This window comes from Marmota flaviventris, chromosome 10 (genome assembly GCF_047511675.1).
Source record: "Marmota flaviventris isolate mMarFla1 chromosome 10, mMarFla1.hap1, whole genome shotgun sequence".
Lineage (NCBI taxonomy): Eukaryota > Metazoa > Chordata > Mammalia > Rodentia > Sciuridae > Marmota > Marmota flaviventris.
This window is the reverse complement of record NC_092507.1, coordinates 137,330-160,016: the sequence shown is the minus strand read 5'-3', so window position 1 is coordinate 160,016 and position 22,687 is coordinate 137,330. Positions and strand designations below refer to the sequence as shown.

The following is a 22,687-nucleotide window of genomic DNA, read 5'->3' as shown; positions in this document are numbered from 1 at the left end:
AGGCCAGGCTCAGTGCCCACTCCCTCCCCTTTTTGGGAAGGATTGGGTGCACAGCCTGTAGTGTATGGAGGGTGTGGTAAGCTGCCAGACCCTCCCAAGACTCCCATCTTCTTGTGCTCTGTCCTTCTGTTGTTGCTTTGGCCTTGTAACACTGGTTGAAGCTGTGCCAGGCCCAGGCCTCGGTGCTGCATGTTGGGAAGGGTAGGTTAAGTGGCAGGGCTCTTTACAGAGGGCACCTTCTTGGCCTTCTGAAACTGGTCTTTATGGCCTCCCTGACTTTGAGGGAGGGCCAGTGCTCCTGGTCCTGCCCTATCCACTGAGGAGGCAAAGGGGGCTAGATCTCTGGAAAGCAAACAGAGTTTGGAGGGGTCTGCAGGCTTTGGGGTGTGCTGCTTTCTGGCTGTTCACCCCTTACCTTGATGGGGCTTATGAGCTAAGGTCTGAGCACTGGGATGGGCTGGGGTAGGTTTTCCAGCAGGTGGACTTCAACAAACGACCCGGCCGCATGAGCTCCAGGCCCATCAACTTCTCTGTAGTCCTGAAACTATCGAATGTCAACTTGCAGGAAAAAGCATACCGGGTGAGTTGCCCTCTAAGTCTCTGTAGATGGGCCTAGGGCTGTGCTGCATTGAGGTCACAGCAGGACCTCAGAGGGCATTGAGGTGGATGCGAGGGTCCTGCCATCCTATGGTGTTTGGGTTCCGTGGGTTGGAGACCAGTGGATTCATAGTTCCAGCCCCCATGAGCCTGAGTGTGGCTGGGAGGCTGTGGACACTTCCTTGTGGCCCCCACCCTGGACCTGGAGCAGACTCATCAGCCTGAGTTGGAGGACTCTGAGCATCTGGGCCCCACCCCCTGATGAGCTTGGTCCTTCCCTGCTGCCTCAGGATGGCCTAGTGGAGCAGCTGTATGACCTCATGCTGGAGTACCTGCAGGGCCAGGCCCACAGTATTGCCTTCCCTGAATTGGCACTGCCTGCTGTCTTACAGGTGTGTACCCAATGGTTGGCTCCCTCCCCAAATTCCCTGGGGGCTTGCTTTATGATGGACTTCGATTATCTTTTAATGGACACAGTGCCCTTTGTACACAGGGACTGAAAGGAGGTGTCTTTGTCCCAGCTTCACAGGGCTAGTAGCAGAGCCTGATCCTTTATAGTCTCCACACAGGCACCGCCTTGCAGCTGGACCCCTTGGACCACAATGTGTGGTACTGGTCATGGGGGTGTAGGAGATTATCAGTCACTCAGGAGGTTGGGACAGGTCTGGATGGCTCACCAAGGATCCTAGCAACATGTTGGTCCATTGAAAGGCTGTCTAAGCCTTCCAGGGACCAGACCAGCCGCCTGCAGAAGTCTTTACACTGGGGTGGGCTGGTCCCTGACTGATTTCCTGTGTGGTCCTGGGGCTGGGGTGGGGGTTTCTCTCTGCTTCTCCCATGAGAGTATGGCTCTCTGCCTGCTGTTCCCTGTCTCAGGCCTGTACCTCTCATGGGGGAGGGTCAGTGCTGCTGCTCACAACTGAGCTGCATCTGAGGCCCATCCAGACAGGTTGTGTGTGTGTGTGTGCGCGCGCGTGCAAGGCTGCAGTCATATAGTTGTGCGCACATGCATAGTCACTTGCTGTCCTTTGGCACTTGGCAGTGGCCTGGGTCCCAGATAGGAGTGCCTGGCAGTCAGGAAGCTTCTGCTGCTGGATTCAAAGGTCTCAGGGATAGGGGACTAGAGTAGGGGTAAACAGATATTTTCAATAAGTGTTCTTGGATTTATGGTCGCATGGTTTCTCAGTTTGGCTACTGGCCTTTGGCCACAGTACAGAAGCAGCCACAGAAAGCCCATTGCATGTGAGGGAATGAGTGCAGCTGTTGCCAGAAGAGCTTTATTTACAGAGATGGGCAGGCTGGAGAGCAGCCTGATTTCATCTGTGGCCCACTGTCCACTTGTGTGCACGTGGGCTCTGGACCTCCCTGGAGTCGCCATGAGGTTTTGATGGGCCCTGGACTTCCTTTGGGGTGCAGGGTAGCCTGTCTGCCTGCTGGGTTGACTGACCCCCCACTTCTGCAGCTCAAGTCCTTCCTCCGGGAGTGCAAGGTGGCCAACTACTGCCGGCAGATGCGCCAGTTGTTGGAAAAGGTGCAGGAGAATGCAGAGCACATCCGCAGTCACCGCCAGAGGGTCTCTTTTGGTGTCTCTGACCAGCTTGCAGTGGTCAGTAGGGAACTGGTATCTGGAGTGGGGGTGGTGCTGCTTGAGGGCACTCGTCAGGGAATGGCTGGGTTTGAGGTTTGCCCATAGTGGGACATGACTCTGAACTGCCCCACCCCTAGGATGCTTGGGAGAAGCAGGCCCGAGAAGAGGGGACCCCACTCACCAGGTACTATAGCCACTGGCGGAAGCTGAGGGACCGCGAGATACAGCTGGAGATCAGTGGCAAAGAGCGGGTACATCTGGGGTGCCAAGGGAGTGGGTGGGTCAGCTAGATTCAGATCTTGCACATTGGCATGACTTTTAGGACCAGGCAGAGATTTGATGGGGATGACTTTGGTGGTGGTGTGGGTGGGGCATGAGAGGACTATGGCTGTTTGAGGAGGTGGTGATCCTATGGGGTGGTGTCAGGAGTTGTCACAACCAGGCATCTCCCAAGGGTAGGGGCCTTGGGGGGAATGGAGTGGCTACACATACTTGTCACACAAGCCAGCCTGTGGACCCCAGGAAGGCAGGTAGAAGAGGCAAGAAGGGCTTTAGCTTTTGACCCTGGGCATGGCTGTGGCTATGAGTTGGGGTGACTTGAGAGACTGCTTCTTGGAGTAGCATGCCACCAAGGTGCTGGCTGTCCTGGGAGGGATGCTACGGATGTGGGAGCAGAAAGGTTGCCAAGTAGCAAGTGGCCAGGCAGGGTGCTCCTGAGGGCTGCTGGAGGTTTACGAGGGAAATAGTGTTGGCCTCTCTGAACCCCGTGTCCATGCCTACCTACTCCTCTGGTTCTGATTATTCCAGCTAGAAGATCTGAACTTCCCAGAGATCAAACGGCGGAAGATAGAGGACAGGAAGGATGAGGACAGGAAGGAATTTAAAGACCTCTTTGACCTGGACAGTACTGAGGATGAGGAGACCACAGACTTTTGGGAGAGAGGTGGGGGCTGCCCCTGCTGTAGCATGTGCTCCTGGAGATGGGGAGGGTGTGGATGGCTATGGGACCTCACAGCCAGAGGGGTCCCCACCTCAGTGTTTTCTGTGCTGATTGCTAAGCATCCCTACTACTAACTATTCTGTTTGATCTTCCACCTCCAAGTGGAGAGAAGGGTGGTCCTCTTGCTTGCGGCTTACCCTCCTGTGGACCTCTGCTGGTGGTCGCTGGGTGGGGGGCTCATCATGGACTCTTCTCGGTTCACAGAAACACCTGGGTCCCTGAGAACTCGGCAGGGGCTCAAAGCGGAAGAAGATGACAACGACTACCAGGATGAGGAGGATAGCAGCAACTCAGAAGGTGAGTGGTTCTTGGGGCAAGGGATCTATCTGGTCCTTAATCCCATCTGGCAACAGAGCCATGGGAGGGCAACGCCAAGCCCGGCCCACTCCTCCCTGGGGTGCCCAGCCAGCTGCTCTGTTCTCATGGGCTCTAGCAGCCAGCTTATAGTGCACCAATAAATTAATTAATGCTGTGATTAATTAGTGATGATTAACCTCCAAGACTGGCTTCCTCCTGATAAGCAGAATTTATGTAGCCTTTTCTCTCCTTGCAGATGGAGGCCCAGACGCAGAGGCGGGGCTGGACCCTGGTGAGCTGTGGCAGCTGGCCCAGGGGCCCCAGGATGAGCTAGAGGATCTGCAGCTCTCGGAGGAGGACTAAGGGTCTCCTGCAGTGCCCCAAAGGCCCTGAGGCCAGTGTCTGTGCAGCAGGAGGGCAGTAGACAGTGGACAGGGCTTTATTGTCACAGCACGACAGACCAGATGAACCAAGAGCTGTGCTGACCTGGGCAGCAAGAGCCAGCCCTATGCAGGAGGCTGGTCCTGCTGCCAGGTCACAGCAGCCTGCTCCAGAGAGGTGGCTCCCTGGTTCCTCTACTCCTTTGTCTTTGGTTTGTCTGTGGACCTCTGCATTCACTCCCAGAAAGTCTTTGAAAACTCATTCAGTCCTTTTAAGTCATTTTTTTCCTTTTAAAAATTCTTGGTGTTTTTGCATCCAAAACTGAAAGGGAGAAAGCTGTGGGGGAGGGACCACTGCATCCTGTGCTGGGACTGTGGGCAGCCTGCTGGCCAACTCAACACAGAGACTGGGTGGCATCTGGGGCCCCTGGGAGCATTGCTGCTGTTCCATTCTCTGGCTTGGGTGAGGCTCGGCTAGTGGGTGGATGGCTCCCCCCATAGGGGGAGTTGGCTGTTGGTGGGGACAGGGGCTGCTCTCTGGAGGTAAGCTCCTGTTCAGGAGCCTGCAGGGTTGGCGGCTGCAGCGGCAGAGCCACAGGGAAGCTGGCCATGTAGAAAACTCGGCCCAGGCGCTTGGCCACCTATAAAGAAAAGCCTGGATGGGTGCCTGCCAAGGACATTGGGTGATTTCAAAGAGCCTTTATGCCCTCTGCCCACTGTCCATGCTTACCTGAGCCCGGATCTTGAGGGCAGGCCCCAGCTTCAGCCCCATAGTCGTCAGCAGGTGCTCCTCTGTCAGCAGGGGCAAGGTCTCCCCATCAATTCCTTGTTCTCTGAACACCTAGAGCAGGGATAGGGTCAGGCCTATCAGTCCCGCCCAGCAAAGGCCCAGAGAGCAGCCAGGGAGAGTAAGCAGCTTGTGTAGCTTTCAGGGAGTGGTCAAATGAAGGCCCCTTTTGCTTTGGGCAGGGGCCAGCAGGAGCAGGTGGGGCTGAGGGGTGTAGGGAAGGGAGAGGAGGGCAAGTGACGGGCCCGCTGTGCGCCCAGGACAGCTCTGCCTCACCGGAGCATACTCTCTACAGCCAGACAGGCCCCCAATGAAGCTGCAGACATCATCCACAGTCCACTTGCTGACGTCCTCAGGGGATGTGGCCGCCTCCCCGTCAGTGAAGAGTCCCCCCACGGTGCCTAGGTGTGAGTGGGTGTCACTAGGGCTTTGTCCCTCCCATCCCATATCCCCACCGGTCTGCTGACCTTTGCTTGCCTTAGTTGCTTAGAGACATGCAATCCGTGACTTAAGGTTTTTCTGCCTGTGGAGGCCCTGCACCCCCTCCCCGTGCAAGACCTCCAAGGGTGGCTGGCCTGGGTCTCCACACCCACCTGTGTGGAAGTATGGGCTGACCGAGTAGGGGAAGCCCAGGGACAGTGGAGGGGGCAGGGTGGACCCCGAAAGAAGCCCCTTTCCCTCAGTGCTGGTCCCTCCTAGGGCTTGACCTGGGGTGGAGCCCCGGCCCCCTGTCGGTGCTATCTCCAGGTCCTCTCCGATATCTGAGTCCTTGGGGGGCTCTTGTGAGACATCTTGAGCCCAGAGCCCAGATGCTGTTGTCTCCTTGGATTCGCTGGGCCGAACTGAGGCAGAACTAGGGCCCCCCTTGCGCGGTGCTCTGCCAGCAGGCTCCCGGGGCGAGGTTGGAGGCTCCGGACCAGAGACACCCTGTGAAGGCAGGGCCAGAAGCGGCGCGGAGCTATGTTTCAGCACCAGCATGGCCCCGCGCCTCTGTAGCTCCTCTGTACTGTCTGGGGCCCGCAGGGCCGCTTCAGGCGCCGGCAGCTGTGGCCGGTGTGTGTTCTCCAGCTCTTTCTGGCGAAGCAGCTCCGCGGACATCTCTAGCCTAGGCCAGGAGTAGTAGGATCAGCTTGAGCGCTAGTGCCACCCACCTCCCCTCCCGGCTTTGGCCGCACCTACCGGGCCAAGTTCTGTTTACGCAGGAGCTCCTGCTGCCGGGCGAGCATCTCCGCCTGGGCGGGGGGCAGGAAGCTGTACCCTGGGGAAAAGGGACAGACCAGGGCCAAGTGGTCAAATGGTGCTGGCCTGATGAATTGGCCCTCTGCACCACCTTGGTCGGTCCTCGACATTAATGGGCGTCCTTACAGGACTAGTTTCAAGGAGCGTGCCCATAGGACATAAAAGACGTGCACACCTGCCTATTCCTTACCTGGAGTCTGGCACAGAGCCGATGGCACCCCCAAGAAAGGGGGCCTGAAATGGGAGCCCAGGGCGATGTGGGGGGCATTCTGGGGCGACAGCAAAGGGGGCGGCTGCGACAGCTCCCTGCGAAAGGCAGGACTGAGGGGCGTGCGTGGCTTGCCCGGCCCCCTCCGCGCCCCGGATTCCCGTAACCACCTCCAAGCGCATCCCCGTCGCCGCTAATTGCTGGCCCTGCGGGCGGTCGATGTGCCGCTCGTTATGGCTCTGGGTCGAGCGCTGCCCCCGCTCTCGCCCCCGCCGGCGGCGCCAATTAATCTCGGAGGAGGCGCTGACCCGGCGGGCCGTGGCGACTGCAGCGGTAATTACCGCGCGGGGCCCATCCTCCCCACCTCCTCCCCATAGCGGCCCCGCGCTGCCGGGGGCACGAAGCGTAATTAGCCGCAATCCGGAGGCGGCGGCAGCTGCAGACGCCGCGCTCGGCGGTGGGGGGCGGTGCGCCCGCTGCGGGGGCCCCATCCCTGAGCGCTTCCCTGCTGTCTACAGGTCGCCCCCTGTCCCCGCCCGCCCGGGAGGCCGTCTCCCCAGACCGCTAGTGTGTCTGAACTGGCGAAGCGGGCTTCCCTCCTCCCCCAGTTCTAGTCCTCTGGCCGACCCCTCCCGACTTACTTTGGGCTGGGTTTCCAGACTTCCAGCCGATCTGCCTTCTGCTCCCCCAACCTCACCCCCCTCACTGTCCCAGGGGCACCTGGATTTTGCTGGTTCCCAGTTGCTCAACAAAGAAACAAGAGTGACCCTTCACATTCCTGCCCAGGGTTGTTGGCACCCCAGTACATACTGCCCAGGAAATGTTTTCCTGGGCCTCTGCCCAGCTCAGGCGGCCTCAGGAACTTTTTGCCCAACAGACCCTAAACCCAAAACAGGCAATACCCACATGACTGTGCAGCTGCAATCGGGGAGGAGTAAGTGGGTGGAAGGTTCAGGCTATGGGGCCTGCAGAAGTCAGATACCAAGCCCCAGTACCTCTCTGAGAAGGACGGGGCAACAGCTGGAGCCGTGTTCTCCCGGTGCTGAGCCAGGCTCTGCTTCCGGCGCTGACCTGCTGTGGATGAGGGCAGGTGAACTTCCAGGCCACTGGGACTCCTCAGAGCTGCAGCTGCTACCTCCTGCCGGACCCTCAGGAGATCTGGGGGGTGTGGGAGGGTAGGGGATGGGCAACAGCAGCGACCCTGAGGCCCAGCTTTCCCTGGACTTCTCCCCTCATCCTAGTGAGCACAGGACACTGGCCCAGGGGAGCCCAGGAGAAAGGGAACCAGGGGCCCACTTCCACACCATCCCTGCTGTGTGCCAGCCCCGATGTCAGTCACTGGGGCAGGAGGAGCAGCCCCAGGGCAGGGGAGACAGGTTTGCAGGAGGACCTGGAAGGAACGTGAGGTGGCAGGAAAGCCCAGTGCTGGTATGCAAGGCTGTGGAACCTGAGGCTGGAGCCTGGAGGGGAGGGACTGTGCACGGATCCATGAGAGCATGGACCAGTTCCTGGAGATCACTGTGACAAGTCTAGGAGTGGGTCTCCAGACTCCACCAGGTGACCGCCTCCTAGATGGGAGGCAGGAAACTGAACCTGTACACGTGGCCACACCAGCATACGCCAACATCCGTCCACATCGGTCATCCAGCAGTGGTTGCATAGGGTCAGCATCCAGCAAGACCACACCAGGCCCATGCATACGCGTCCTTGCGGGCACACCGGCCACAATCTCTGGACGCCGGGACGTGCAGTGGTTTGATGCACTGTGCTCCTGCCCAGGGCCCGGCCTCCGAGTCCCCGCCACCCCCCTTTGCGTAGCTTTGCCGCTGAGCCGCCGCCTCTGTTTATAAATTAATTACCCGAAAAGCGGAGGTGGGTCTGCCCTGGGCTGGGTGCCAGCCCGCAGAGCCTAGCCGGCGCGGCCGCCCGCGTCGATCCCAGCGGGGCCCGCGCCCCCGCCCTCCAGCCCGCGGTCGCAGCTATTTGCAGCCGGCTCCTAGGCTGGGCGGTGCGCACAGTGATTGACAGCAGCTCCCTGGCGGCCGCGACCACGCTCCCTCCCCCACATAGGCCAGCAGAGCCGGCCCCAGGCAGGGCAGGGAAAGCAATTAAAAGGGAAGATTTTTAAATTATTAACATTTGGTGAATTATTCAGACTCTTGGTGGCTAAGCCGCCCTGGGGGACGGTGCCTTGTGCAAGGAGAGGAAATCCTGCCCCATTCACCGTACCCCATCCACCTCCTACCATAAAAGCCAAGTTTACCTAGCAGGAGCCTAGCCTGTGAGGCTAGAGTGCAGGTGGACAGGTATCTGACTGCTCCCTGGGCTATGACCACAAGGGACAGAGCAGACCCAGTGAGTGGAGAGGGGCAAGAGCCTCATCCCAGCCTCCAGCTGGGCCTCTCTTGGCATCCAGGAGGCCATGGTGGCCAAACACAGCTGCCTCTTAGTCCTGTCTTTCCGGGATGCTTGCCCCCCATGCAGGACAAGGATCTGGCACTATTTCAGTGTGACCACAGGTCAGCGTCCACTGACTTAAATTTGTGCACCAACTGCTGTGGGAGTCAGGAGAATGGGCACAGACCACAGGGTCTCCTGGATAGGGGGCAGGTAGGCTTAGTCAAGCCCCTACCCCTTCCTCTCACCTGGACTCACCCCTGAGTAAGCTGTGTGCATGCCTGGAGGGGATCCTGAGAATGTGATGAAAAGTGGGGACTTGGAACAAGACCTGGGGCAGCCAGGCCTCATCGCCTACCCACAAAGGGCTGGGGGTCACTGTCAGATCCAATCCCGGTCTTGATGTCAGCAGCCAACACCCTCTTCTGGGGTGGAGAGGCAACTGAGAGTGTACACAGGTGTGTGTGTGGGGGGCAGGTGGGGAGGGCACATACCATGGCTGGGGAGGCCCAGGTGGTAGAGACGCTGTGGTTCCTCGAAGCTGCCAGCCTCACTGAGAGCGGAAACCAGCCGGCGGTAGTGGTCCTCAGGCGCCATGCTGGGTCTCAGCTCTGGCAGCAGCAGAGTCTCTGCGTTGGGGTAGCACATAGGGAGGGGATTTTCCTTGAAATACTACCAAGGCGGAGAGGCAAGTCGGGAAGGCACACCTCACCCTAAGCCTAAGACCTTCCACCCCTGCTGCGAAACCCAAGTCCCTCCTCTGTGCACACCTGCCCCTTTTGGAAGGTCTAACAACACTTCCAAGCACTCAGTTACTGCTTCCTCCTCCAGTGACCTGTCCCTCCTCCCTGGGTTGGGCTCCCACCTCGAGGGTACTCAGACTCAGACTCGCTTCGGGCCTTCTTCTCTGAAGAGCAGTCACTGGTGACGTGCGGGGAGCAGCCCAGTCTCTTGCCTAGCAAGCCACCTGCAGAGGGTGGAGTGAGCCACACCCAGTCTCAGGGACTGGAGGAGGATGCAGGGAAGACCAGGTGGGGAAGACCCACCCCTGCCCCAGCTCAGTCTAGTGAGCCCCAGTCCCCTCCACTCAGGAGCATCCTTGGTTCTGGGGGGGCAAGGCCTTGCCAGCCCTGGGTCCCAGGCTTCCACCTGGTGAGCCCAGCTGGCCGGAGGACATCATGACAGGTATGGAGCAAGGCAAGGAAAGACGGCAGCCCTGACCCTGGGCCCCAGGCTGCATTTGAATAGAAGTGATGGGTGTGACACGTGACTGTGACTGTGTCCCCACGGGCCTCTTGCTGCCCCTGACCAGCCAGTCCATTCCCATGTGTGCTAATGAGCCCACCTCAGCTTCTCCTGGAGAACAGAACTACCTTCCCTTTCTGAGCTGGGCTGGGTGGGCTACGCAGGTGCTGGGGAGGAGAGTCAGTCAGGAAGGCACATGTCACTCCCCACACAAGGGGTGTGCTCAGTGGGGCCCTCCTCTCTGCACCCAAAGCAAGACCCTTCTCTTTGCTGCACTTAGCCTTGGCAAGCACATACCTGCCCAGCCAGGCTCTGTGCTCCAAAGGTCACCCCTGGACAGCTCACCTGCCCTACACAGACCCTATGTGCCTTGCTCCTGGTCTGCCTATTCCTATACTATCCCCTCTAGAGATCACATCTCCACATCAAAAGCTACACACAGGGCTGGGGATATAGCTCAGTTGGTAGAGTGCTTGCCTCACATGTGAGAAGCCCTGGGTTCAATCCCCAGTACCATAAAAATTGAATAAAAATAAAAGCCACACACATCTACAGGTCCATCTCCAAACTTGTCCCTGCACCCCCAAGTTCTGCTTCCTCCTGAGGACCCTGACATCAGGGGGCCCTGCTGATAGCATGTCATCATCCTGGCCTCCAGGTCAGACCCTATTGCCTCTGGCATCTCTTCCTCCTCACAAGACCCAGGGTGGCGGGGATGAGGGGCTGCTCCTTGTGTAACTCAAGCCTTTCATGACACCTTGGTACTTGGGGGTCCCAAACCTGTGCCCCCAGGAAGCCCTGCTGTCAGCTCAGGAGCCTAATTCCTTTTCCTTATTCCTTTAATCTGTCATTTTTATCAGGCTAGGGAAGTGCGGCGGCAGCAAGAGCACCGATCAATCTCCACATTACAGCTGACAGAATGGTGCTAATAACTTATTGATCTCAGCCACCTCACTGCCACTGGTCTAGCTGGCTGGCCCCAGGCCCTGCCCCAAAGACAGGGGACAGTCCCCACTGCCTGCATGAGGGGTCAGGTCAGACAGACCCTGTAGGACAGATGGAGGGCACTCAGGTGCACATGGGCATCATGAGCTGCATGTCAGAGTCCAGCAAGCAGGAGGGCACTCTGAGCGCACCAGGCAGGGAGTGGGTCTTGCAGCCTGTCTCCACACCTGCTGCCCATCTCCTGCTCCCTGTACATGCTCAGGGGTCAGCAGGGGTAACCTCTGCAGTCTGCTCCCTGTTTCAACAGTGGCAACTCCCGCCTGCCTCCTTGCTGGGCTTCTCTGCTCCTGGGGAGCTTGAGAGTCACAGCTTGGGGGAGGTGATACTGGGGTTGGAGTGCCCCACAGTGAGACCCAGCCTTGTAGCTGCCTCGAGGAGACTGCATAAGCTCAGAGTCACAGCTGATGTAGGCAGTGACAGGAGGCAGACACACGTACCAGGGGTGGACCACAAAGTCACAAGACCTGCGCTGAGCTCCTCAGTCCTCTGGGATCCTTCCTGTCTAGGGCCCAGGAAGCTGTGGCTCGAGGGACAGCCCCTTGAGCCACAGGAAGGAAGAAGAGTTGGTGACAGGTAAAGACCCCTGCAGGGCCCAGAGGAAGCCCACTGGGAGCTGCAGACCTGGCAGGCGCGCGCACACACACACACAGCATCCTGGCAGCTGTGCACAGCATGTGACCTGCACTCACTGTAGAGTGTGGAGGGCTACCTGGCAGGTGAGTAAGGCCTGCAGCAGACACACAGGGCACACGCAGGCCTGTGTACCTGAGGACGTTGTACATAGGCAGGGGAGGGCCTGCTGCCTCAGAACATCTCAATCACTGAGGGGCTCCCTCGGCTCCGCCCGATCGATGGGGCAATTAGATTTTATCAGCCTCTTGCTCAGCCACCTCCAAAGCAGCTCCAGAAGCAACCCCCACCCCCATCCACAAAGGCCTTCTGGGCTCATGGGGACTCTGTTGGGAGTATCCAGGGTGGTGGGTGATGCCCACCCTGCTTTCCCAAAGCAGTAGCCATTGTCAGAAACAACCCTGTCCAGGGTCCATGTGACAAGGCCCCTGAGGTCAAGTTGTGCCCACTCTCAGCGGTGGCATCTTGCAACCCCTCATGACCTGCTCCTTGGGAGACTGCCTTGGTCCCCAAGCTGCTCTCTCCCTCTGAGTTCCTGTTGCCTCCAGGAACCAGATCTCCTTGGTGGCCCTGGAAGCTCCTGGGCCAGCACCCTCTTGGCCTACCTGAAGAGGTCCAGGCTGCAGGGGATGGGCCCTTTCCCTCCCAGGTCGCCTGAGAAGCAGGACAAGGCCAACATGCCCTGTGGGTTTGGTGGGAGGTGGGCATTGTTTCTGAGCTCTGGAAGGTCTTTGCCTGTGCCTGTCTTGTGAGGAGGGGGTGGCTGGCCTCGAAACTCCAAGCCCACCCCAGCAGCAGCCACACTGGAGCCGCCCTCTGCCGCCAGTCTGCCTGACTGGCTGGGATTAACACAATTACCATCACATGGAGCCCCAGGGGACAGCCGGCCTCACACCTCCCGCCTCCTCTGCTGGCCTCCCTGGCTGCCCGCCAAGACTTCCAGAGCTGCTGAACAGACACAGGGAGGGTGGCTGTCCCTAGGCAGAGCTGCTGTGGCCCTGGCAGCCCCATCATCGCCCTCAGGACCCATGGGCCTCCTCACCTGTGGGTCCCAAGCCAACCTCCACACTGCCTCTCTGGAACTCACAGCGGCTCTGGTGCTCGGGCATAACGAGGTGGCGGCTTCGGTGCACACTGGATATGAGTGTGGGAAGGTCACTGTCCTGGCTGCAGCAGAGCAAGACAGAGGATGGAGCCATGAGCCTTGGCAGTGCAACCTGATGAGCATGAGTACAGGGTGCTTGGGGCTGAGGACAGCGTGCACTGAGCGTGCTGATGTGTGTGCAGACCTCTGTGGGCTCGGGATGCCACACCTCTGCACCCTCACCAGGCAGGCCAAGAGAAAGCAGAGACATGGCACCTGGACCCCACTCCAGCACCCAGCTGGTCTGTGCCGAGCCAGAGCAGCCCCTCCCACCTTCCTCTCTCCAAAGAGGCAGCGCTGTGCTCGGCTCCCTGCCTCAGAGGGAGGACGGGACGGCCCTGCTGTCTCACGGGACAGGCACATAGAGGGCACACTGTCACCCATGTGCTGCCAGCTCTGAAGCAAGCACCTGGCACATGCCACTTTGGTTAAAACTTGCAACACCCTCTTGGGGCCCTCATTTCTCCAAATAAGGAAACTGAGGTTCAGACCAAAGTCCCGTAGGTAAAAAGACTCTGCCCTGGCATGGTACCTGTGGCCCCAGGAGATGCACTGGCCGGCTCAGGACACCTGTGATCCCCAGGGTGCACCCAGGCCTGGCCTTGGAATAACCCTGCATGTGATTCTTTGTCCCTTCTCCCTCCTGCTGAGCCCTCACCCACAGCCCCAGAGAGAAGAGGGAGGAGAAAGTGGGGCACCCCTGGGGTTATGTGAGCAACCCCATCATCAACAAAGAAGGAGGGGACAGGAAGTCAAGGCCAAATAGAGCAGGGGCAGGGAAGCCCAGTGCCCCAGCAATGCCCTCCCGGCCCACCTGTGGTGGAGCAGCCTCTTCAGCAGCACTGACACTAGCAGAGCCTCCTCACAGTGACCTAGGAACCGACCCTGAACCTTATTAAATAGCCCCCAGCCTCCAGCCCGGGCTGGCAGGAGCCAGGCTAATCCAGGGCCAGGCCCTAAGCAGATCAGTTTCAGCACCAGATACCCCGGGGCGGCCCCAGAGCCCCTAAGAGACCCAGATGTAGGTTCTCCCCCCCCCCCCCCCCCCCCCGTGAAGGCGGGAGGCAGGTGGGGAGTAAGTACTTTATGGGATTAATCTCACGAGGCTCATCCCCCATCATCCTCACTGATGGGGGCTGTTGGACAGCACTGCTGTCCTCAGCATGGGGAAAGGGCCTGGGCTGGCCGGGTACAGGGCTGCAGCTGCTGTGGAGCTTCTCCCCGCAGTGCACCGGACACTTCCTGCTTCCAGGGACTGGAGAGGTGAGCACAGTAATCTCCTGTGAGCCCTGGCCTGGACCCCCAGCAGCACCTGCATCTGGGACCAGCCTCAATGACAGCTAGCGGCTCTGTCTCACTTGGGGGTTACCCGGGCTCTCGAGGTGCAGGCCCATGGGGGCCAACCCTTGGCTAGACAGGACCTGCCCTTGCATTCCACACCCAAGTCCCTGCCTTGGGGGTTCGTTCCTCAGGTCCCAAGATGGGCCAGTCCTGAAAACCTGTTCTGGTCACTCAGTTACTCACTGAACAAATTATGCTGGGTTCATTAAAAAAAAAAAAAAAAAATGCCAAGAGACTCACACACAGGCTGGAGAGTTGAGAGCTCCGCACCTGTCTTCACAGTATGGGGCCACTACACACAGGCAAGGCCTCAGCAGGCTGCTGTGGCACGTGGGGAAGAGACTGGGGCAGGGTCAGGAAGACTGCAGGGAGGGTTGTGAGGAGGCCAGGAGAAGGGCGAGACCCGACTCCCCCCTGAGGGCCTCCCCACCCCAACTCTCTCATGTAGCCTTCGCCAGCTGGGGGCCCTAGAAAGTCAGGGGCCTAGAAGGCCCTTCTTGCAAGCAATGCTGCAGGGGCATCACAGGGCAGAGGGGCCCTGGGCCTCTACTTGCAGCCAGCAGCAGGCATCCCCAGCAGGACTGGTCAGAAGGACGAAGAGGACAGACAGATGCAAGAGGCAGACAGACCAGTGAAGAGTGACAGACGAATGGGGATGGACAGACAGTTGGGATGGGACAAAGACAGTTGGTGACCCAGTGTGAGGCAGCTGGCGGTCCACAGCCCTCCTTGTCCAGACACTGGGGGCTGTTAGCAGACGGGAAATGATGGGCTGTTAGTCCTCTGGGGTGTGCTCTTCTCCAGAACTGTAACCTTCCCTTTAATGAAATCCAGAAAGTCATCCTTGCCCCTCTGGATCCTCTGTGGGACCAGGGTCTCCACTAACGCAGGCCTGGCTTCCTCCCGGGCACAGCCCAGGCTGCAGCAGCCAGTACTGGTGAGAGCCCAGCACGGGACTCCCGGGCCTCCCCGCACCCCAAGGCCAGGTGTACCCCAAGGGGGTGCAGGTCCGGAGGGGAGGCACAGCCATTGGGTTTCCCTGCAGGCCTTGCTGGCAGATTTATCCTGTAGCGTCCAGAGTAAAAGGCTCATAAAATGTCATCAATGTTCATGACGGTTCATAAAAATGATCAGTTGAGCTGGCAACTCCAAAATGAGGTGGAAATAAGTTTAAAGATGTTTTTATTGTAATTCGGCTCCAGGATCCAGACGTTCTTGAAGACATAAATAATGACACCTCTGGCTAGAGATGCAGGACAAGCTGCCTTCCTGCAGCTGGGCTGGGGAGGCCAGGCACCCACAGCCTGAGTCACAAGAGGCTTTCCCTGCCCTTGGTGCCCACTGCTCCCCATCAGGCCCTTCCTGTGGTGCTCCCCTTGAAGCCCCGGGGAAAAACTTGGCCCCAATAACCAGAAACCAGCCCCTGCCCCTTGGGAGCAGGAACTGGGCCCCTGACACCTGACCTCCTCCTCGGGGGCTTCTTTTTTATCCTCTATGTCTTGGATTCACAGGCCCCAGCCTGTTTCCATAACCCAAATCCATGTGAGGAAACCACAGCCTGCCAGGGTCCCCAGAAGGATCTTTCCAAAACACATACCTGGTCACTCCCTGCTCAGGAACTTTCTGTGGCTTGCTCAGCTTGGAGAACAAAGCCCAACTGGTCCAGCGGCTAAGGTGCAGACCTTTTAGCATCCCACTGAGCCAGACCTGCCAAGTTCCCGTTCTCCTTCCTTCCAGCCCACCCTTCATCCCTCCACAGCTTGGCAGACCACCTTTTCCCAGTGAACTCCTATGCATCCTTCAAGAACCTGCTCACACATCACCATTCTCACCCCCTGGTGGGTCTCTGGGAGGGTGAGAGGTGAAAATCACAGCCTCATCTTAGAGCTGTTGGGCTCCAACGGACAGCCCAGTGGTGAGGGTCATAGCATGCTTTGTCTCCACGGGTGGGCTGCCTAGAACCCTGCCCATGTCTGCACTTGGCTGAGATGGGCCTCCTGATCTCAGTTGGGCACCATGCCACCTACCGTCCAGGCCAGGTAAGGACACACATCAAAACCGGCCTGGCAACCGCATGGCCCACACTGGCTCACACTGACTGGGACAGAGGACAAGATAAAAGACCATGGGCAGAGGAGGGAGGCAGGGTGGGTAGGACCAAGGAGAAATGGCAACAGCTGCCCCTGCCCAAGCCAGGCTCCTACCTGCAAGATGTCTCTCGGAAGGAGATGTTCACATCCCAGTGGGTGTGGACTCTACCGGGAGAGAAAAGAGGGTTAGTGGCTCCATTACTGGCATAGAGACAGCAGCGGGGTGTGGGCCTGACTCTTAACATCCCACCAGCCAGAAGCCAGGGCAGTAATGAGGGTGGCACCTCATGCCCAGTTCAACCTGGTGGCAGCTTCCACTGAACAAACCCAAGGGCTTGAGATGCTCTGGCCTCCCAGAGATGAGGAGGAAGAGCATGCTGAACAGCCCCGGGCAACACCAGGCACCACAGCCCCCACCATCCTTACTCACAGACACCCAACCCCTAGGTGCTGGCAGGACGAGGACCATATCAGGAAACAAGCTTCTGGGAGGCTGTGGGTGTCAGCCCAGGTGGGTACCGGACCTTGGGTCTCTCTGCTTGCCAACCCCTACCCAGAAGTGACCATGGCATGGCTGAGGCAGAACAAGGTGCCAGGGCGCCAGTTCAGGAGAGAGGACAGCTTCTGCCTGTACCCCCGCCCCACAGCAGCATTCCAGAAGAGCCCTGGTCTTGGTGCCCCCTTCCACAGGAGCCTGAGCCTCCTGGCCCAGCTCTGGAATAAGTACCTTCTCTTCATGATCCGGACATGCGGATCATCCTCCTGCTTCAAGCCTGGCTGCCGTCCACAGGCTGGGCCACCTCCATCACTGTCACCATCACTGGCCGAAAAGCTGGGGTTCCGTTCCTTTTTCAGGGAGCGTGCAGGGGGCAGGGCCACTGTCCTTTTGTCTGCCAGCCGCCCCCGGTTCTGGGCAGGAGGAGGAGAACGTTAAGGCTAGGCTAGACATCAGCCTCCTGGGCCTGGGCCAAGGCCCAGGGGCCTCATTGCTGCAGGCACAGCCTGTGAGGACAGGAGAGTGTGGGCTGTTCTGCATGCCCAGCCTGAGTGTGGGTGCCCACACGGTGGCAGGGAGCCCTGGGGACGCTTGAGCTATGACCCTCAGCTCCTTCCCTGGGTCCCCAGAGTCTTCTGGGATTGTGCATACAGCCTGGGGCAGGGATCATGGGGCTGGTCCTGGTGGGTATGCAGTCAGGGAGCAGGTCCCTCTAAACGTGTCTGGCTGACATCCCATCTCCTGTCAGTCCTGAAAACTGACAGCAATATCAACAAGCAAAGTCACTTTTGTTTTTCTTTTGCAGTGCTGGTGAAACTAGGGCCTCACAAAACACTCTGCCACTGAGCGGCAGCCCCAGCCCCTCTTTGCTATTTTGTTAGCACCATGAAGAGCCCAGCTCAGGGGAAGTCTGTCTGAGACCGCTGGTCCCTTGCAAAATGCAGGTCTGGGATCCACAGGCCGCCTGAGAGCACTAACAGCCCCGACCCTTTGTTCCCCAGCCCTGATGGCTCCTTTCTCTCCTCAGCGCCCCCCTGCACCATGTGTAAGTGTGTGGCGCTGTGTATGCTCAAGCTTGGAGCTCTGCACCTGGCTCACACATTTCTGCACAGAGCGGTGGATAGGAGTGTGTGGCCCCAGTCCTGGCTTCCTGGCTCCAGGTCCTGCTGCCCCAGGGAAAAGAAAAAAAGCCGTTGATTATTTCCCAGTGTACAGAGGTTTTTTCTTACTTGGTTAAGAGGCTGCTGGCTCAGAGGCTGCATGGGCTTTCAGAGTATCTACTTTCCTCTCCGTTCAGCCCTCCCATTGCCAGAAAGAGTTGATCCTCACCACACGCATGAGCTCAGTGAGGAAGGGGTCAACGAGGGTCCCTGCCCTAGGTCATCCAGGATCCTGAGGTGGGCTGCGGCATGGAGTCCTGTCCTTGCAAGGACGCTTCTCTTCAGATTCAGCACCACATCATCTCCGATGCCTGGCTCTGCCCAGCTCAGCGCTCCCTCCCCCAGCTCTGGGAGCCACAGTATCCCCCACACCTGCCCTCACACATCTGCTGGGGTCTGCCCAGGATACCCTCTGTTTCCCTCTGTAACATGGTGAGGAGCGAAATAGCAACACAAGGGCATGGTGGCATGGGGCCAGGGCCAGCCCACAGGATGACAGGGTCCAGTGACAGCAGAGCCCAGGGAGACGGCAGTGGTGAGTGCCCACCTATGCCTCGGCCTCTGTCAATCCATAGGTTTGGTATCATTTTCAACACCCCTTGGCCCCATGGCTCTGCCTTGTCCAGCCTGCCAAAGCCCAGTGCCAGGCATCTGGAGATGAGCTCTGCCCTTCTCCTCAGTCACCTATCAGCCTTAGGTGAAATACTCTCTTGAAAAGAAAAGGAGTATTTTCTCAAAGCCACCTGCTTCCCCTCTTTTGTGGCAGAAATACTCCCATCCAAACAGAAAGTAGAACCCAGACTAGGAGTAAACATCTCTCTGCCTCTCATCTGTGGGAAGAGAAGAGGGGGACACAGAGTCTATAAGACTGCTACTTGGAAGGGGGCCAGGACCGGCTGGCTGGGAAGGAGCCCAGGCTATATGCCAGTCTTAGCCCCATGAGGCACAGAGCTGGGCACAGGAACTTCCAGTCCCTGGTATGCCCTGAAAGCACCCTGGAAGGATAGGTCTGGGGTGGCTCTTGGGGGAAACTCTATGGGGGGGAGCATGCTGAGAACCCAGATGGCCACTCTAACCCTGCCCCAGGATGGGGAACACATGCCCCCCCATACATCGGAGACTTAGCTCCCCACTGCTCAACAAATTTGAGAACCTGGCTCCTAACCAATAATTGACCCCTTCTGAAATGGTGAGAGTGGGTTCCAGCATGCACAGTCACATGCACACCATATTCTACCCCTGGAGTATCTGTGACTGTGAAGTGCACACACCTCTGAAACTGGCCACAAGGGTGGGTGGAGACAGCCTCTGTGCACCAACAGGTTGGGGCTAGAAAGGGGATCCATGGAGATTCCTCCAAGGAAGCGACCAGGCACAGAGAGGCAGGCAGGCCCAGGTCTGAAGCGCCCTTCATTCAGGCAGGTACCAGGGAGCTTCAGAAGGGCAGCAGCTCCATCCCTCTCTGCGCTTCAGATTGCCACTTGAGGTGATGGCAGATGTTGAGCTCAGGCCACCCTCTTCCCCTCTCTTGTGGCAGGCCTCAGGGGTGGCAGGTCGGAAACTGTGGGGCACTCCCATCCAAACAGAAAACAGAACCCAGACTAGTCTGAGGTGGGCACCCAGAGGATCCCGTCCAGTTGCAGCTGCCTGAAGGGGTGCAATGATGGAGAGGGACTTCAATCTTTTGCCCAGTAGGTATGTGACAGCGAGCAAAAGGTGCTTCTGCACACCTGCTTGGGGAGCTCTTGTACAGGTGCCCTGTGCTCCTGTAGACTCAAGTGTGTATGGCGGGCGGCTTGAGGCTGTGACTGTGGCAGACCAGGTGTGGGCTGGGCCTGTGGCTCTCCTTCCCCAGCCAGCACCCATGTGTCCAAGATTTCCCAGCCTGCTCAGCGTGCACCCTGCAGAGCCCACGAAGAAGCCAGGATACCCCACCACCAGGCCAAAGGGAATAAACCCAAGGTGGCAGCCTGGGCCCTCTCAGGACCACTGGTACCTCCACCCCTCCTGCTCCTTCCTATAAGAGGGGGAGTGCTGGGTGGATCTAGGAACAGCAGCCTCCACCCCCCCATGTCCCTAGAGGTACCCCACAGGGGGAGCTTCCTCTCTAGAGGCAATTTCCTTTTCAGATCAACCCTCTACTCCTCACTGCCTGGAGTGTCATACCTGCTCCCGAGGCCAGTGGGGAGGCCATAGGTTGTCTACCCTGGGTGGGGTTCTTGCTCTCTGGACACCTACAGGCAAAGACCCTGCCCCACCCAGGCTCCATGTCGTGGACCCTCCGAGGTCCAGACCCTTGCAGGGCAGCACTTCAACATTAGGAGCACCAAGACACACACCACTCAGGCTCAAGCCTTGGGATAACCCAGATGTGCAACCTGTCCAGCTATCACTGTTACACCTCAAAAGAGTCCTGCGCCAGCACCCAGCACCTCTCTCTGCTGAGCCAGATGACTTGGTGATCTCCAGCCCTGGGACAGGGAAGTCCCCAGGCCCAATGAATGACAATAACAGTGGGAAGACCCTGGAACCTGGAAGGCTTGAGGAGTAGCTCCAAGACACCCATGAGGGAGGCTGCTCAAGAACAGGCAGGACCCACCCTTCATCCAAACAGGAGAGGATCCTGTGACCCAGGGTTCCCACCCATTCCCAGGAACTGTCTGGAACAGCACAAAGCAACCCCACCCACCCCATCTGCCCTGGGAGGATTCCCTCCAGCATGCCCAGAGGGCTGAAGTTAGGACTCCCAGTCTTAGAGATCACCAGGCTCTCAGGGGAGTCCAGACATCCCAAGGCAGCTTATTCCCAGGTCTCACCACAGGCGAGGATATTCGACAGCCCGGGCAGTCGCAGATTGGAGGATGCACCTGCAGAATTCCCTTGGACATAAGCGTCTTCAGACTTTTTCCTGTGAGGAGAGCCGAGCACAGCTGGTGAGGGGCAGTCAGGGCATAGATGGAGCCTCTGGGGCGCAGTCACCGGCAAAGCCAGTCCCCACTCCCGGAAGGTGTATGAAATGCACACCAACCTTCCAAACCCACTGTCGTCCAACTTCGGAGCCTGCTGCCCGCCCCACCCTCGCAGACGAGCAGGGGATCTGCTGGGCTCTGAAACTCAAATCCTGGGCGAGGCCCTCCCCTGGTGGAGGGCGGCTTCCTCTCAGCCCTGGCGCCCCTCCTCCTGCCCCACCCTCTCTTAGCCGGTCCCGCCCGAACTGTGGCAGGGCAGTGGAAGGTCGAGCTAGGAAACTGGTGAGCGGCGGCGCGGTCGCGACCCAGGCCTGCGTCAGTCCCCAGTGCAGGAAAGGGCATCCACTGCGGAGCCTGAACTCCTAAACCAAACGCTACCGGGTCCCAAACTTCCCAAGACCCTCACCGCGCCAGACGGTCGCCGCGCTTATCAGGTGCCCCCGATCTGGCCCCCAAAGGTGTATTGTCGCACCTTTGGAGTCACCATCCAAACAGGCTGCCCCAGGTCTCGCTGACACTGTTCCAGCTCCGCGCGCCCACGCCCCGCCCTCCTCCCGCGGCCCCACCTACCCGCGCAGCCCCAACCAGTGTGCACTCGCACCCCGGCCGCACGTGCACCTCTCCACTCGAGCGGGAACCAGTGGCTCCGAGCCTGGGGAGGGAAGGCGTCCCTCCCAACCCGTCTCCCGACTTCCTGTAAACTTCCTCTGGGCCTGGAGGCCCAGGGGCTTCACAAAGACCTGCCGAGCTGAGGGAGCGCCCGCTCCTGCGTAGCTCGGGACCCCAGCACTCTGTGGCCCGAACTGGGCGGACAGTGGAGGCCGAGGGCGCTCTGCGGTGTCCACTGAAGCAACCGTGCCGGGCAGGCGGGGTGTGTGGGTCCCTGCAGCAGCTCTGGAGCTGCAGCGCCCTCTCTGGGCCAAAACCAAGTCTCCCCAGTGGCAGAGCGAAGGGCTCGGACCCGCGGGTCCCGAGTAGCGAAGGAGAGGGACGACGGCTTGCGCCCCCACGGCGGCCGCACCTTTGTGGCGGATGCTGCGCTTCCAGTCCTTGGCCGTCTCGCGGCCGCTGACGAACTGGAACTCGTTGGGCGTGAGCCACTCGCCGCGGTGGCGGATGGACGGGCCTTTGCTGCCCTGGCAGAGTTTCCGTACGTAGAGCAGAGCACGGTTGGCGCCGCACTCCACCTCGATGCACGGCTCACCGTTGTCCAGCAGCGGCTGGAAGTCCGCGGCCGCGGCGGCCGAGAGGAGCTCGAGGGCTAGCGGGTCTCGGGGCAGGTGGAGGTGCGGCGTGGCCTCGTGCAGGCTAAGGTAGGCGCGCGGGGGCCGGAGTGGTGGAGCCAACAGTGCTTCATAGCCTGCAGCAGAGGCCGGCAGCGAGGCGGCCGGGGGCAGAGCTGCCGCGGCGGGCAGCGGGGCCAAGTAGCCCGGCAGCGGAGGCAGAGGCAGCGCGGCCAGGGTCGGGTGGAAGGTGGCCAGGGCCAGGGCCAGGTCCTCGCGGCCCGAGAGCTCCTTTTTGACCGCCGGCATGGCGCGCGAGTGGACCAGCAGCCGGCTCTCGGTCGCCGGCGCAACTTATTTTGGCCCTGGCTGGAGTTGCGTCTCCGCCGGCCCTGAAGGCGCCTGGCCGCGCTTCCACCCCGCCCGCTACTGCGCCCTGGCACCCGAAGCCGCCGCCGCCGCCGCCGCCGCCGCCGCCGCCGCCGCCGCGCCGCCCGCCGGGCCGCCCCCGCCTGCTACCCGGCCTGCTGGAGGGGTCTCGGCGGACCCAGACATGGTGTTGCCAGAGCTGCTATTGATCACAGACCGACTCGCCCTGCGCCGCAGGTGCCCCGCGCTGGCGCTCAGTGGGGCGTCGGGAGTCCACTGGAGCCCGCGCCCTGGGGCAGTCCTGCTGCCCGCTGCGCAGGGCAGTGAGGAGTCGCGGAGTCGCCAGGCCCGCTCCCCGCCCTGCCCGGGGGTCCCAAGCTCCCGCCCCGCCCCGCCCTGCTGCCCAGCCGCGCACCCGCGTCCACTGGCGCGCGCCCGCCTGGCGGGGACTTGGGAGACTCCCGCCGCCGCCGCCGCCGCTGCCGCCGCCGCCACAACTTGGCCCATTTAAACAGCCCCGGC

The 22,687-nt window shown here is 59.8% G+C and overlaps 2 protein-coding genes across 9 annotated transcripts in view; one reads left to right on the top strand and one right to left on the bottom strand.

Moving 5' to 3' along the window:
* The window catches only part of Noc2l (NOC2 like nucleolar associated transcriptional repressor), a 12,326-nt gene extending 8,202 nt beyond the window's left edge, over positions 1–4,124 (top strand). The window contains exons 13-19 of one of the 2 annotated variants that reach the window (XM_027947729.2): positions 467–580; positions 888–989; positions 2,060–2,203; positions 2,323–2,436; positions 2,993–3,128; positions 3,390–3,482; positions 3,739–4,124. In XM_027947729.2, the coding sequence (XP_027803530.1) occupies positions 467–580; positions 888–989; positions 2,060–2,203; positions 2,323–2,436; positions 2,993–3,128; positions 3,390–3,482; positions 3,739–3,845 (810 nt within the window). In that variant the 3' untranslated portion in view covers positions 3,846–4,124. The remainder of the gene's footprint in view (positions 1–466; positions 581–887; positions 990–2,059; positions 2,204–2,322; positions 2,437–2,992; positions 3,129–3,389; positions 3,483–3,738) is intronic. The other variant, XM_071617216.1, reaches the window with a different exon arrangement.
* Positions 3,906–22,687, bottom strand: Samd11 (sterile alpha motif domain containing 11). 7 transcript variants are annotated; one of them, XM_071617214.1, is made up of 15 exons: positions 22,581–22,687; positions 20,421–20,512; positions 17,534–17,610; positions 16,676–16,857; positions 16,063–16,113; positions 12,416–12,540; positions 9,359–9,460; positions 8,988–9,122; positions 7,092–7,254; positions 6,079–6,194; positions 5,829–5,907; positions 5,243–5,754; positions 4,926–5,050; positions 4,593–4,703; positions 3,906–4,503 (listed from the first exon to the last, which is right to left on the bottom strand). In XM_071617214.1, the coding sequence occupies exons 1-15, from the start codon at positions 22,670–22,672 to the stop codon at positions 4,258–4,260; spliced, it is 2,208 nt and encodes a 735-aa protein (XP_071473315.1). In that variant the 5' UTR covers positions 22,673–22,687; the 3' UTR covers positions 3,906–4,257. The 7 variants fall into 7 exon arrangements, with proteins under 7 accessions (XP_071473315.1, XP_071473316.1, XP_071473311.1 ...); XM_071617215.1 differs by having other exon boundaries at positions 17,534–17,607; XM_071617210.1 differs by lacking the exons at positions 17,534–17,610; positions 22,581–22,687 and adding an exon at positions 21,595–22,525.